General features: G+C 39.6%; 2 protein-coding genes across 6 annotated transcripts; one reads left to right on the plus strand and one right to left on the minus strand.

Moving 5' to 3' along the window:
* The first annotated feature begins 532 nt into the window (after nucleotides 1–532).
* On the plus strand, nucleotides 533–11353 carry LOC122881779 (tyrosine-protein phosphatase non-receptor type substrate 1-like). Of its 2 annotated transcripts, XM_044208381.1 has the most exons (6): nucleotides 533–5346; nucleotides 6161–6475; nucleotides 7552–7983; nucleotides 9517–9603; nucleotides 9686–9727; nucleotides 9893–11353. In XM_044208381.1, coding segments are annotated over exons 1-6 (933 nt in total). In that variant the 5' UTR covers nucleotides 533–5291; the 3' UTR covers nucleotides 9895–11353. The 2 variants fall into 2 exon arrangements, with proteins under 2 accessions (XP_044064316.1, XP_044064314.1); XM_044208379.1 differs by having other exon boundaries at nucleotides 9686–11353.
* Nucleotides 10905–14052, minus strand: LOC122881778 (free fatty acid receptor 2-like). Of its 4 annotated transcripts, none has more exons than XM_044208378.1 (2): nucleotides 13964–14052; nucleotides 10905–13065 (listed from the first exon to the last, which is right to left on the minus strand). In XM_044208378.1, exon 2 carries the CDS (start codon nucleotides 12817–12819, stop codon nucleotides 11797–11799), a length of 1023 nt encoding a protein of 340 aa, XP_044064313.1. In that variant the 5' UTR covers nucleotides 12820–13065; nucleotides 13964–14052; the 3' UTR covers nucleotides 10905–11796. The 4 variants fall into 4 exon arrangements, with proteins under 4 accessions (XP_044064313.1, XP_044064312.1, XP_044064311.1 ...); XM_044208377.1 differs by having other exon boundaries at nucleotides 10905–13068; nucleotides 13964–14020; XM_044208376.1 differs by lacking the exon at nucleotides 13964–14052 and adding an exon at nucleotides 13718–13957.
* Between the last annotated feature and the right edge of the window lie 613 nt (nucleotides 14053–14665).

Genomic DNA, 14665 nt, shown 5'->3' on the forward strand with positions numbered 1-14665 from the left:
TCCTCTCACTCTCCAAGATCTTGTTAAACAAACTAGTCAGAAACTCTACTGCCACCTCTCCTAGACACTTCCATACCTCCATAGGTATGTCATCAGGACCAACTGCCTTTCTACTCTTCATCCTCTTCAACGTCCTCCTCACTTCACTCTTGCTAATCTTTGCTACTTCCTGCTCCACACCAGTCACTTCTTCTACTCTTCGTTCCCTTTCATTTTCCTCATTCATCAACTCTTCAAAGTACTCCTTCCATCTTCCCATCACACTCCTGGCACCTGTCAATACATTTCCATCCCTATCTTTAATCACCCTAACCTGCTGCACATCCTTCCCATCTCTATCTCTTTGTCTGGGCAACCTGTACAAATCCACCTCTCCCTCTTTAGTGTCCAACCTAGCATACAAGTCCTCATATGCTCTTGTCTTTGACCAACAGTAGTCCAATTTCCACCGGTACCCTGTAGGTCAACAGCACTGGTGGCGGTCGTTGTTAACCCGGGCCCCGACCGATCCGGTATGGAAGTCATTTTCACTATTCGCATTTTTAATTTGGCATGTGTTTTACGTCGGATGCCCTTCCTGACACAACCCTCTGCATTTATCCAGACTTGGGACTGGCACAAGAAGACACTGGCTTGTGCCCCCTTGCGGTTGCATTACATCGTTTCTGAACTGATACAGTGATATATTCAAAGAATTATGGTGCTTTAAACCCAAGACTGTAGAATAGCAAAAGAAGTGTAAGCCCGTGGAAAGTTTGAATGTACTGCTTTCTTCGTTCTGTATGTGGCAGGCTCAGATTTTAGCCTTTCCTACAACACCCTCCCTACATAGAACAGATCCCAGACAGACTTTCAATTCAGAATGCAATGGTTAATCAATACATGCGACTGAATGGCTTTGGAATAGAGCAATTTCTCCTCAGCCTGCCTTAGCAGGTCTATAGACCAGCCTTAGAACAGAGAGCATAATTCATCATGCCTGATACAAGACACCCCTAATTGTGCATCGATTTTAAGCCCTTCTCTGAAACTATTTGGGCAAGCTGTAATGTCAGCTCAGTAAACTATGTGTTCAGAGCTACCGTTCAGATCCAGGGAATGAAGAATTAATCATTTGTTTTTCTTTTCAAGTCAATCCAGGCTGGTATTTGTTGTTTGTTTTGCTACATAATATAGTGTTAACCGTACATGCTCCCTGGGCTTTTTCACTGTATGTACAATTTGGTGGGTGCTGCAATATTACATTGTATTTTGTTAGTAATGACAGAACCTGTATCATTTTGCAGTTGCCAATGTCAGCATCTACTGACACTGTGTATCTAGAGGCTTATGTCTGGATGTAAAATACACAAAGATAAGGTGTGAGCATGCAATACAATTGTAAGGAATTACAATATATGTAACAGATTATAATTTAATAATATGAGAAATTGCAGACGTTACAGCGCCAGAGTCAGTATACCAAAAGGATATGCTACGCAGAGTGACAATTATATATGAATGATTATCATTGTTCTAAATCCCCTGCTCACATCCTTTACAGAAAAGCACGCCTAATTCCCATATATTATCCTAATTATCCATTGTTTACCAACTATCTACAGGCTCATTCAGTTCTCATGGGCAAAGTCAATGTTGCAAGTCTATAAAGGCCCAGTACTTTTCCATTACCACAGCTAATGAGTGCATTAGTATACAACATACTAGACAAGATGGTGAAGAGGAAGGTCTCTATAACAGTCAGCATGAGCACACTTCAGGTGTTTGAAATTGTATCAGTTTTTTTGTTTTATTAAAAAGTCACCTGACAGTTCCAAGATGTAGGTCTAGATTAGGATTAGTGTTCCATAATTGCTATAGTTACATAGGTACAGTAGATAGATAGATAGATAGATAGATAGATAGATAGATAGATAGATAGATAGATAGATAGATAGATAGATAGATAGATAGATAGATAGATAGATAGATAGATAGATAGATAGATAGATAGATAGATAGATAGATAGATAGATAGATAGATAGATAGATAGATAGATAGATAGATTTTAATGCTGTGTTTAGTGTTAGTAATTAGCTGAGAGTAGTTAAATAGATTCCTTATGCATATCATTCAGTTCAGGTGTTCTGTATATATTTAAAGCCTCAGCTTGCAGCAAAGATGTTGGGCCACAGAGCCTAGCCCTATTCCTTACTGTGGCCACAGATGGCGTCTTGTCAATCACTCACCTCTCAAAGAACAGGAGCGTCTGGCTAATTAACAGCGTGCTGCACTCCACCAGTTGAGCAACAGCAATGTTCGCAAGGACCAGGCAACACAATGGAGGCATCTCGCCCACCACGTCTCCCCTAGTCATTAAGTCGCCCACCTCACATCTCCAACATAGAAATAGTCCTATTACTTGGCCTCTCTGAATCACCAGCCCACGCCTGGCATTTTCCTTGTCAATCAACCAAGTGGTAAATATTGGTTGTGGTGCTGAGAACTGACAGGGGAAACTTGGATTTCTTTCACAAGTGACAGCACCAACTACTGTTTTTGTGCTGATTTATAATGCAGTTATGAGATGTGTACGGATGCCGGGCTGTGGTGAAGTCACCGATGCAGGCTACAAGTGTCTTATTACCGTGTATGGTGCGCTGTAGGCTGGGATGCATGACAGGATGTATGATAGGGGCTGGTCATGTGCTGTGTGCCTCAAGGGGGCAATAAAAGTAAACAGACTGCAAGAAACTTCAATGCAGAGTAATGGAAAAAATGTCTCATTTGGAAACTAATAACAAATTTTACCTGACGAGAACCCACCGTGTAAAATTGAGGGAATGAGTTGGCTTAGGTTAGTGTCAAATGTGGAACCCATCTCTCTCTCTTCTTCTTTTTCTCTTTTCTCTCTCTCTCTCTCTCTCTCTCTCTCTCTTTACACGCACACACACACACACCTAGTTTCCTTCATCCAGTCCTCCTTTTCTTTTTGTGTGAAGATAACCTGTAAAAAGTTTTGCTCTCCCACCCCTCAGTACCCCCAGTTTGCCCACTCTGCTGATATAAATTGTGTGTTTGTACGTGTGTGTGTGTGTGTGTGTGTGTGTGTGTGTGTGTGTGTGTGTGTGTGTGTGTGTGTGTGTGTGTGTGTGTGTGTGTATGAATGTCTATATTGTATCTATGTGCAAGTGTGTATTGAGCTCCATATTGAGCATGAGTAATTCAAGGGGCTTCACATGCATCAGGCATCTAACAATAGTGTGTTTGTGTGTGTGTGTGTGTGTGTGTGTGTGTGTGTGTGTGTGTTCTGTACAGGGCAGGCATGTTTGGTCCATTCATAACACATACCTGAATTACAGGCATTTGTTACATTTCTCACGATCTCAACAATGTAAACACACAAGACAGAAAAAAAACAACTTAAGGAACAAACAAATTCTTCTTCCACCCTGACAGATGTTCAGTGCTGTGAAGCGATGATTGTACTTTTTTTTTATTCGTTTAGTTGCTGAACTTGTCTTCTTTGACTTTTATTTGGAGCGTGTCTTTTTTTTTTCAAAATCCATGAAGTGGAGTTAAAAATCATATCAAGTGGAGGGAGACAAAAAAATAAAAGTCAGTTTTGTTTTTAACAGAACTCACTGTGTGTGGTTTGTTGCTGGAAGCGGGACTCTCTCTGTTGGCCCCTGTGGTTGGAAAGGAGGTGAGGTCAGGCGAGTTGCTTCAGCTTTCTTTTTGCTTCCTGCTGAGTAAAGAGCCTCTGCTTTTGTTGTGTTTGCAGGTTTGTCTCCAAGGTTTTTTATTAAAATCTCTGAATGTTTGGTTTGATGAAACACTGTCAGAATAAATAACTTGCCAACAAATGATTTAAATGTTATTAGTTGGTGATAACTTCATATTAGAAATGATCTGTTGTCATTACCAATCATTAATATGAAAATTAGTCCTTTTTAACCAGTTTGTCAGGGTCCATTTTGATTAAAACTGGCTGTTGCCATGTGGTTAGTGTTAATTTCTAGCTGGGTTGTAGCTAGAAATTACACACAAGAGGAAACTCCACTTGTCCTCCTCTTGTCAATGACAAACATCTGTGTCTCCTCATCCTCATCATCATTTATTGTCAAACAACATGATAATGGATTTTGGGAGCTAATCTGCTCTAATTCATTGTAATAACAACATGTAATCAATGTTCTCTTTATTTAGAAGATGAATTTATTTAGTCTAGATAGGAAAAATCTATCAAGTTGTATCATATTCCAGTTTTTGGGTAGTAACATAAATAATTTCTGTTATATTTTTGACAAAAATTTCAATCGTGCTGTGAAAAAAACCCAAAAAGAAGGAAATAAGAGTATTGGATATTTCAAAGTTCAGACTTAGTAAATACACTTTAGGTGTGCTGGGGATTAAATAACACTAGGCTTTTAGGTCACTAAGTAATACCAGCAATGTTATGAGTACTTCACCAAGCTCTGACATTTTTGGTTTTTGAACTCACTTTCTGAGCGATGCTCTTTTATTTAGAATAATTCTCTGTTGAAAAAAAATGTGACTTTATTGTTTGAGTTGGGTCACTGTCACTGTTTTCAAAGTTCCTTGACTTCCAAAAAGTAAGGTAATAATGTTACGTAACACCCCTTTAAGTAATTGCAATTAAAGTGTTTTTACAGAGTAAATCCTCTGTAGTTTTCAATTTAGAGTGGCAAGTTTAAGGCAGACTTTGTTCCCCAAGTTGAACTGAATATATTTAAACTTGTGTGCCTCTTTGTATTTGCTTAAGTGTTAGGGTATGTTTTAAAGAAATACTTCATTAATAAGTTCTTGTTTCTCAGATAACTGGCTGTAAATACAAACTTTCAGTGGCCTAAGGCCTTTTGCAAAAACATCACATTCATTCCTTTAGTTATGTGTAATTACTTAAAATTGAAATACAAATATTACCAATCAAATTGATGTGATGATTTAAAGAGCCTCTGCACTACTGATAGAGGGAAACAGAAACCTGTAGAAAAACTTGTAGAGTAATGGCAGCAGCACTTGCTTACTGTTGCACTGTGGTTTCTGTCAGCATGCAGACAGAGGGCCTATTTGTTTGACAAGACACTGACATATGTAGTTTTTCACCCCAACAGTCTCTGAATTTCAGGTTTCTGTTGAAGAATGACCTATTAATGAACCATCAACTCTAACCATAGAGTGCAACAACAAAAAAACAAGCTGACACCATCACATTTTAAAGCACAGAGAGCTTCAGACTTCAGAAATTATTTCACCACTCAAGCTTGAAGTGGAGAACAACAGCAGCATGGCAAAACTGACTCACCTGTGTTTGCTTCTTTTGTTGGCAGGCCAAGTACCAGGTCAGTCTGAATACAAGTCAGTTATGTTACAAAATGTGTTGGCTTTGTATAAACTGCCAGCCAAGGTTCATTTATTAGCATTTAACTGTTGCTTATCTGTTAAGCTTGTCTATTCTTTAATTTCTTTGAGCATCCATTTCAAATGTTTGATATGTCATTTTAGAATGAAACAATATATTTTCATAATAACATAAAATACCATCTGTGACAATAATCAAGTAACATACACATTCCAATGATGAAAAATTATAGAATTAGTGCAAAAATCTTGCTCATCCTTTAGTGAACAAAAGCAGAAGGTATAGAGATGCAACCTGATTTGGGTCCATCATTTTTGTGTTTGCTGGTTGTCTTTGTCATCTGCACTCCAATTGTGAGTGACTGAGTGTTTTGCTTATCTTATCTGCAGTATTTCATCATCACACTTAATAATCACTTCATCACACTTAGCTAGACAAGCAGTCACTACAATCAGACAGCTATTCCAAAGCTTTTGAAATCTTTTGTACTCGAGTGTGTCTGCATTAGTCTTTGTCGAAAAAAAGAGGTTTTAAAAACACAGCATTTGTTGTTAGGTGAAGTTCATCATATCGTGAGCCATTCAGTTTGGTGCATTGTAAAATTATACTAAATTGACTTCCAATTTTGTTCTTCTGGTTATTGAGTTTTCTGTCTGATCGTCTTTGTCTGGCAAACCTCGCTCACAGCTGTCACCCAGGCATAATTTAAAGTATTTGTAGCTGACCTGCAGGTCTGCTCTACACTTTTTAAAAGTTCCTTGTATGACACATTGTATTAATGGCTCTGTCTTTAGCCCTGACAGCGACCCCAGAGGGACTGAGGGTCAGACAGTACCCTCCCTCGCTAAGTGTGACGCGGGGTGAAACGGCAACCCTGTCCTGTCATTTCAAAGTCGAATCCCTCAAGTATGGGGTTCAGTGGTTCAAAATGAAGTCAGAAAAGCAGCTCATCCCAAAGTCATCCAGGCAGATCGTTGTAGAGAAGAATCAAACCTCCTCCCTGGTGATCACTGAGGTAGCACTGGAGGATTCTGGGTGGTATTACTGCGAGGTGAACGTCCTGCAGAAAGACCCAGAGTGGGGCAACGGCACCGAGCTGGTCGTCTTCGGTGAGAAACAAATTGCTCGTTTCAGAAATTCATTAGGGTGGCTGTGCTTGGGTGATGTTGCCATGCTGGTAATTATGTCTCATTTGTATCTTTTGTGCACCAGAGCCACAGCATTTAGTGTGAGGCAGCTCGATACAAGCGCCAGTGTGGACCATGCATCACCATAAAAGGAAGGACCTGGCTCAATCTATAAAAATTCAAGTCATGTGAAATTCCCTCAGAGTTCATCTTTTTGCCTGAACAGTTTCATGACAGATCTAGAAATAATCACCCCGGCACCATGCGCAGTGCCTTGTATCGATCTTGCCCAGGGAATTGAAACTCACCAGAAAACAAGGCAGGGAAGAATGGCCAAATTATTATGTGGAAATCCTTCATGCGGAAGAAAAGCTTCCTTTTGATTTTCTCTGGATGCAAAGTTGCCTCCACCAAATAACAATTGATATTGCACGTTTTTACCCATTATAATCTTGTTTAATTGTTTTATTCCAGATGTACTCTCTTTAATACAGTTTCTATTCGTATTTTACAATTAATTTTATATTAATTAATTTATTTGTTGTAGGTAAAACATTTTGCAATGTTTGTCTTGAATGACATACTGTGCAAATGATAATTATAGATATTAGTAAAAGTAGTACTGTAGAAGTAGTAGAATAAATACTGGTAGTGACAGTGATTGCAGGATAATTCTGAGTAGCAATTTAGAAGTCTCTTCAGTTATGCAGGGTTTTTTATTTGTCATATAGCACATATTTAAATTTTTGTACTGTACTATTTTACATCCTTTATCTTTATGTCTCAGAAGATTTTACCAGTGTGCATTTGTGCACCATGCATACATACATTCATTTGTGTATTCTTATACTTTTCACCAACATATTTCCTCTTAATTCGTCCTTGTTTTTAAATAAATGGCTGCACTATGATTAATACCACTACATTTGTTTGTATTTCTGTCCTATTTTTCTTGCTGTATATTAGTATTTGCTGTTGCAATGACCCAATTTTAAAGTCTGAATTATCTCTCTTATATGATGTGTTTTCTTTGTTTTTTACACCTTTTCCACTTCTAGCACCACCTTCTGCTCCCAAAATTTACCTCCAGATTCCCCTAGACCCACAAACTGGTCAGTGGGCTCTCCTCTGTCTCACCGGGGGATTCCACCCCAGTGAGCTCACCCTCACCTGGACCTATCAGAGCACAGCAGCCAATATCGACCACCTGTCAGTCACCAATTGCACCCTTCCTGCAATCAACCCTCACAGTAACCTGTCTGAACACCCAGCTGACGGAGCCCTGCTGTCCTCAGATTGGTTGGTGAACTCCATGCCTCTGAGCCAGCCAAAGTGTTTCCAGATGATGGACAACCACAGCCAAGAAGTGTATCTCTTCAGTGTGTTTTTCCTCCCACTGAAACGGTCTTTGGACACAGGAATCACCTTCACATGTGGGGTGCAGAACCACCCTGCCATGAGCACAGCTCTGACTGCCTCCTTCACTTGGGGTAAATAAAAAAGGAGAATCAATTAATTTTCCAAATATGATGTTTTATATATTAGAAATTTGTCTTGGAAGCACTAGAGCCACTGGAACTGGAATTATTTTTTTACCAGTTTAAATTCCCATTTGGAAGTTTTCTTTTAATGATATTCTAAATGTTCCTCAACATGTAAAATGGGACTTAATTATTTACTTTGCTTCTGAGAAATCATGTTATTTCTTCTGTCAGTTTGGTGTGACAGATGGCTCTAAATATTACGATACACACTGCTTGCTTTGGAGAAAAAGCCAGTAAGTGGTATGAATCACTGCTGTAATAAATGTTTAGCACATGTCATTGGGGGGGTAACTGCATTTAGTTACTGAATTCATCTAACATTGACCCAGCATCTGAAACTGAACTGATCTAAACTGCCGAATGCATTATCAGGTTTCTACAAAGTGTAACCTTCAGCCTGCCATTAGCCTACCGAAATACTCCTTAGAAGTTGCCTTTCTCCCGAAACCTGCAATAACTTATTTTCTTGCCACTTTGGGGTAGTGGAAACAAGCTGTAAACACAAAATTGACATATCACCTTAAAAAGTTGATAGCAACAGTAACTAGCAACATTTGTGAATTTTACACATCCAGCAGGGAGCAACATTAGCATTCATTTGGAGTTGTGTTTTTGGCCACCTGACAAATGTAAGTCCAATAATTACTCTCCTTTTAGCTCTGCTATGGTTTATCAGAGTTTGCTGTGTCTGGAAATGACAGTGACAAGAGCAGTGAGACTGAACCAAAAAAGTAGAGTTGCAGGCCAGAAAACCGAAACAATGACCTGAAAGACACTAAAAAGCTCAGTAGAGCTGCAGGAAACGGCAGAGTTTTTGATAATTCTGTGTGGGTTCATCAATACAGGCTACCCCTTTCGCATTACACATTACAGCTATTTGATCCATTATTAATATAAAAATATTGATAAGAGCAGCTTTAAGTTTTTATGTACACAGGCTTGTACCTTTGACATTTCATCAAACAACCAAATATTTTCTAATACTGTTGCTCAACTCTTGTACTGATGACTCAACCAGGAGATATTCATGTCTAGCCAAGCCTTAGAAGTGCTCCAGGTGTCATTCACCTAACCATGTCTATGTAGAAAATAAACACTTCTTACCTCTTTGCTAGTCTATAGGCATATTCCATTCAAATAACACAGTCTGTACTGACACAGAGTTCAGTGACGACAGGGCCTCACATACCACAAGTCGCTTGTTCAGTGTTTGCCCTACTTGACTGTTAATGTGGGTCAGACATCGATCGTTCCAAGGCAACAGATTGCCTGCAATACTGCATACTTGAACAAATTAATGATTTTCCCAATCAATGTTTAAACACCTCTCCTCCCAGGGAGGAGGAGCATGTCCATCAACCAAAGCCAGTTCAACCTTCTTGATTTAATTCTGTCGTGTTCAATAACATGATAAGTCAGTGCTAATCAGTGCTTGCTTCTTTTTCTTCTTCTTCTTTTTTTTTTTGCTCTACTTTCCAGATGCCTCCCCTAACGAGCTGATTGTACACTTGAATATCCTCAAGATGTGTTTCCTCTCTGCAATGACAGTTGTTTTTTTATTGGAAGGTGAGTGAGTAAACCTCTTAGCAAGAATTACAGGAAGTTGTTAAAACATGATATTTAATTTATGTGATCTTGCTCTCTACAGCAGTCAAACATTTTTGCGTGCAGGGAAAATTATGTCGGCCATGTGAGTACAATATTCTCCTCTGCCTTTGGCAAACACATCATGTATAAACACACATGCATACACGCTCACACAGGGCTGTTTTTCTTATTGCCTTATCCCTGTAACCTATCACACATTGTTAGGAAAAAGTCAACACTGACGCAGCAACCAATTATTGTCTTCCAGGAAACACAAAATGAAATAGGAGAAAAAACAAAACAAGGACCGCCGGGTGTTCAGTGTGGCTCTTCTCAGCAGACCAACCTCTGACAAACAACATCACAAACATAAATTTAATAGAATTAATTCTGACACAGTTAATTCTGCACTATGAGTAAATGTTGTGTATACCTCCTACTCTCTCATATTTTACATTCGAAAGTTTCTACCATTTTTAAACCTTGTGCTGTATATTCTGCCTGGCTTTCTCACACTGTACTGTAGATCCTCTAAACACTGATGCAATGCTGATTTCTTCCTGCACATCAAAGCTGTTTATCTCTATAACTCTTTATCGCTGTGGCGTGCTGACTAGGGTGTTTTTGAATTTGCTCATTGTGTGCTGGTAGTCCGCACATCGGGTCTGTGTGTCAAAATGAATGCTTCATGCATGATCCACCTGTCAAACAGATACAGTGATCAGCTCAACCTCCGTGCAGGCCTAATCCTCACAAAACAGGATTACAGTTGATGCCAGCGCTTGCTTGTGTGATAGCATTGTTTATGTGTGCAGTGTGTGGGGTGAGATCTTGATTCACGTGTTGGTGGAAGTTCATTTTAAATTTAGGCCTGCCCACACTGCCAAGAGCACCAAATGTTGCCAGTAATAATGACCATAAAATTTAGAGCAAGATGATGAATCTACAGTATAACCAGATTAGTGATGTCAAAAAAAGGCTTTTTATCTGCTCAATAAACATGCTATTGCTCACACTTAATCCTTATTTTTATTTTAAACTACTTTTATGAATGTCATTATATATTTTTTTTTAAAAAGGTATGCATTTATACAACATAAGTGATGATCTGGTGGTCACACCTAAATTCATGTACTGCAGTGGATATTTACATGCAATGTAACATTCGTCACTCTCTTTCAAAAACAAATTAGTCCTTATCTCTTTTCTTTCACGCACGCACACACACAGAATCATCTATTACCTACCTGCTGCCATTACAAAAGAATATGAGTCATACATTATGTAAAATAAATGTTTATATGATTTGTGTATTAAAAAAGTGTTTGTGTTTCGTGTTATATAATTACAACCCCTGTCATACAGCTTTCAGACGTATATTACATTCATTCATACATATATTTATAAATGTAGTACCACATATGGTTTAAATATGGCCACATATGTCATATAACATATATAACAAATTCTAATCTAATCTAATCAAATCAGAGTATAAATATAAAATTGTGTAACCTCAAATCTGCATGAGAATGGTTATAGCCATGCAAGGCAAAATACAAAATACACAGATACATGTTTACATAAAAAGCAAACTGTATATTAGCTGCATACAATATATGTTTTGTAAACCCGGTCATTTTCAATACACTTGAATATTTGACTCTTTCAGATCTCACACTTCACAGTTCTCTTTTTTTATCATCTGACACATAATAAGCATGTTTTTACAAACAGATGACATATCCTGTTCATGGTTAAAGCTGGTAGGAAAGCTTTATCTCTTATTGCTTAGAGATGACGTCTGAAGCCGTTGCTTAGATATTCATTTTGTTGGTGTCTCTACCACAATACTCCACAATACCTGCAACTGCATTAATTCTGCTGTTATGTATATTATATAAGAAATATTTTTCATTTGAATGTGACAGCTAAAAGTAGGCTGTCTCTGTAGCTTTAGACTGCATACAAACTGCTGTGGCCTCCTCAGACAGAAAGAAGGTTTTCTATTTTGTCTCGTTTCCAAATAGGAAGTTCATCAGAGAGTCACTGTATACAGTATGCCAAGTTATTTTCTTACATGTAAAAACATACACATTCATTTCCTGCTTCCAGGGATGAAGAAATAACAAATTAGTGAAGGCAGCAGCTCACAGCCTCCTTTCAGTCAGCTTAGATAGCATTGATCTCCTCTTGTTTGTGTTCCTTATCTTTTGCAGTATTGTTAATTCTCCCCCTCAAGGTCCAGAGCATGTGACAGGACATGCACCTGTTTAGGCGACTCTTAACTTCTTCCATCACACTACCCACAGTCCCTCTCACAGCAGAGGAGGAGAGGTAGAAAATAAGAGGGTCAAGACAAGCATTAAAGGTGCTGCAGAGCAGGGCCTTGTCTCTCCAGTCAGGACTTTTCCATGCAATAAAACCAACAATGTGCGAGATGTTATAGGGGCCAAAACATAAAGCAAACACCAGCAGTGTTCCTAAAGCCATGCCAATGGCCCGCAGGCGCCGGCGCCGGTCAATGTGCTGTAGTTTGGACAGAATCCTGATGAAGTTGATGTAGCAGAAACTGCTAATCAGGAAAGGGATGCAGAAAAGTACCACGCAGAGCTCCAGACGCACAGGCAGGAGGATCTTCAGCTGAGCCTGCGTGAAATTCTCATAACACACCTCTTTCTTTTTGTCACCAGTGGCAGAGCTATTTGAGGCATTGTGGCCTAATGTGGAATTCAGAGAGTTTTCAGAGCCGATAAAGGGCACGATGAACACAATGCTCAGGTGGATGAAGGTGAAAATCCAGAAGAAGATGCTGGCAGCGACTGCATACACAGGTCGTCGCTTCAGGGTGTGCTGGATGGGGAAAGCCACGCCCAGGTAGCGCTCTACGCTGACCGCAGTGAGGAAGAAGGTGCTGTTGTAGATGGTCATGTAGAAGATGAAGCCAGACACTGGACAGAGGGCGTAGGGCATGTCCCAGAGCATGTTGTTCATCACTTCCTGCATCTTGAAGGGCAGGAAGAGGAGAAAGAGGACGTCAGATATGGTCAGGTTGAGGAGCAGGATGTCAATTGGTGTGGGTTTCTTCCTCACTTTCTTGCAGAAAGTGTAGAAGGCGAGGACGTTGGCCGGGAAGCCCAGCACAAAGGTAATGATGTAGACAGACAGACACAGCCCAGTGTGGCACTCCTGCATGGTGGCCTCTGTGTAAGTCAGTCAGTCAGTCAGTCAGGGATCAAGATGTGTCACATTATGCCCTTGACTCTGGAGGGAATGAATAAACTGCAGCACAGGGAGGTTTGATCTGTCAGGCAGTCAGAACTGCAGGAGACGAGGGCTTCTTATTGGGTCAACAGCCTGGAACAAACCCGGTGAGACAGCGTGGTTTTCCTGTCTCCACCGATAAACCAACGCTCATCGTTTCCTCGAGGGTTTTGAGCTCTGCTGATAAGAGAGAATGGAAAGAGATTACCACACTGCACAGCACAGTATTTCAACCAACTGTCCATTTGACACCTGGTTTAAGAGTGCACTGCTATACTTTTTATACATTAAATTTTAGCCTACAAGCTGAAAGACCACAGGAAGAAGCCAGTGATAAACTCTAATTCCTTTTTTCTAAATTCCCTCTTAATTTCTTTCTACATCCCTACTTCAGAATTTATTGTGGAGCTGAATTATCTCTTAATGAGGAGCCAGTGTTTTGGTCTGGCACATGGGTTTGTATACAAACTGTAATACTGTGTTATTGCTTCCTCCGTGTCGTAAATACAGTACAATGATGCTTTTATCATTAACTCCCAGCCCCTGTTTTCAGTATATGCACAAATACTGGACATGTTGTGAAAATGATGACCCTCATAAACATAATGACTTAACTACACCAGGGAAATGAGTGTCTCAAAGCTTTAGCTGGCACAGCTTCACAACACGCTTTTGTCATCAAAACAATGTCTGTATCTAATTCCTGCATCTCATTATAAAGGAAATACAAAATAAAGACAGAAGTAAATTGGTAGAATCTAAATCATAAGACAAAGAGAATAGAATTGTCTAAAGGAACTTATCATATTAAGAAAAGTTAGTTCCTTACCCTTTATGTGATAGGCTTCATCACATAAAACTGAACGTGTGTGACAGCAGCTCGACTTTTGTAGTCCAGTGACGAAGCAGGGGGAAATTTCTTTTTAATAACCGCCAAAGGAATGTGATGAAACCAATGAAGTGCCACCAATTTAAGCAACCTGAAGATTTCCTCCTTGACTGCAGTGGTGGTTTTTCAGTTCACAAGCTTTTTGAAAAGAAACTACCTAAAAAAAAAGGAGTAATTGTGGCTTACCTTATTCCACTGCGTGTTTCTTGGCACACCCACATGTGGTGATTGCTCAACTGTTTTATTTGATCACCTCTATTCACCAGCCTTCAGCTCCTACCTGCTGTCGCCTGGCACAGCCCCCTATTTACATGGCAATCTAAACATCCAGTCCAGATAATAGAAATTATTATTAGGGAGATACTGCTGCAATTTATCTCTCACGCTTGCCAAACATGGTTTCCGTGGTAACAACTGGCCTTTTTGCAATATGAGTGTCGCAGACAGTCTCTGCAAGCCTGTTTGATCGTAGGTTATTAAATCATATTTAGTTATCCATGCCCACTGCCTCTTTATTATGAAAGGAGAGAAAAGGCATTTTACACAAAAGAGTTGACTTGTTGCCAGAGCAGTCCCTCCCTTCACAACATGTGGTGAGGGCAGCAGGGCCTATATGGTTATTCAAACAGAGGCCTGTTGTTTGGATAGCCATATACTGTACACAATAATAAAAAACCATGACTAGTGGTTTATTTAAAGGAGACTGATTAGACTTCCCATTGTGAGATCATTCTGTATTTCTGCAGCTCACCGCAGCAGAAAAACACCCAGGGATGTTAGAGATCAGCACTCTTTTTAATATCACAACAACAGGGTCAAGTTTCTCTTGAACAGGTGAAACAAGTGAAAGCAGGTGCAATGGTTAGTGAGAGAAACAAACATTTGAAG

This window comes from Siniperca chuatsi, linkage group LG9 (assembly GCF_020085105.1).
Source record: "Siniperca chuatsi isolate FFG_IHB_CAS linkage group LG9, ASM2008510v1, whole genome shotgun sequence".
Taxonomy (NCBI): domain Eukaryota; kingdom Metazoa; phylum Chordata; class Actinopteri; order Centrarchiformes; family Sinipercidae; genus Siniperca; species Siniperca chuatsi.

Bases quoted from the DNA above. Each gene is read 5' to 3' on its own strand.
- LOC122881779 (XM_044208379.1), top strand. From the start codon at position 5,292: ATGGCAAAACTGACTCACCTGTGTTTGCTTCTTTTGTTGGCAGGCCAA. The intron at 5,347-6,160 runs GTCAGTCTGAAT...CTCTGTCTTTAG, and splicing joins GTTGGCAGGCCAAGTACCAG to CCCTGACAGCGACCCCAGAG. The intron at 9,604-9,685 runs GTGAGTGAGTAA...TGCTCTCTACAG, and splicing joins AGTTGTTTTTTTATTGGAAG to CAGTCAAACATTTTTGCGTG.
- LOC122881778 (XM_044208378.1), bottom strand. From the start codon at position 12,819: ATGCAGGAGTGCCACACTGGGCTGTGTCTGTCTGTCTACATCATTACC.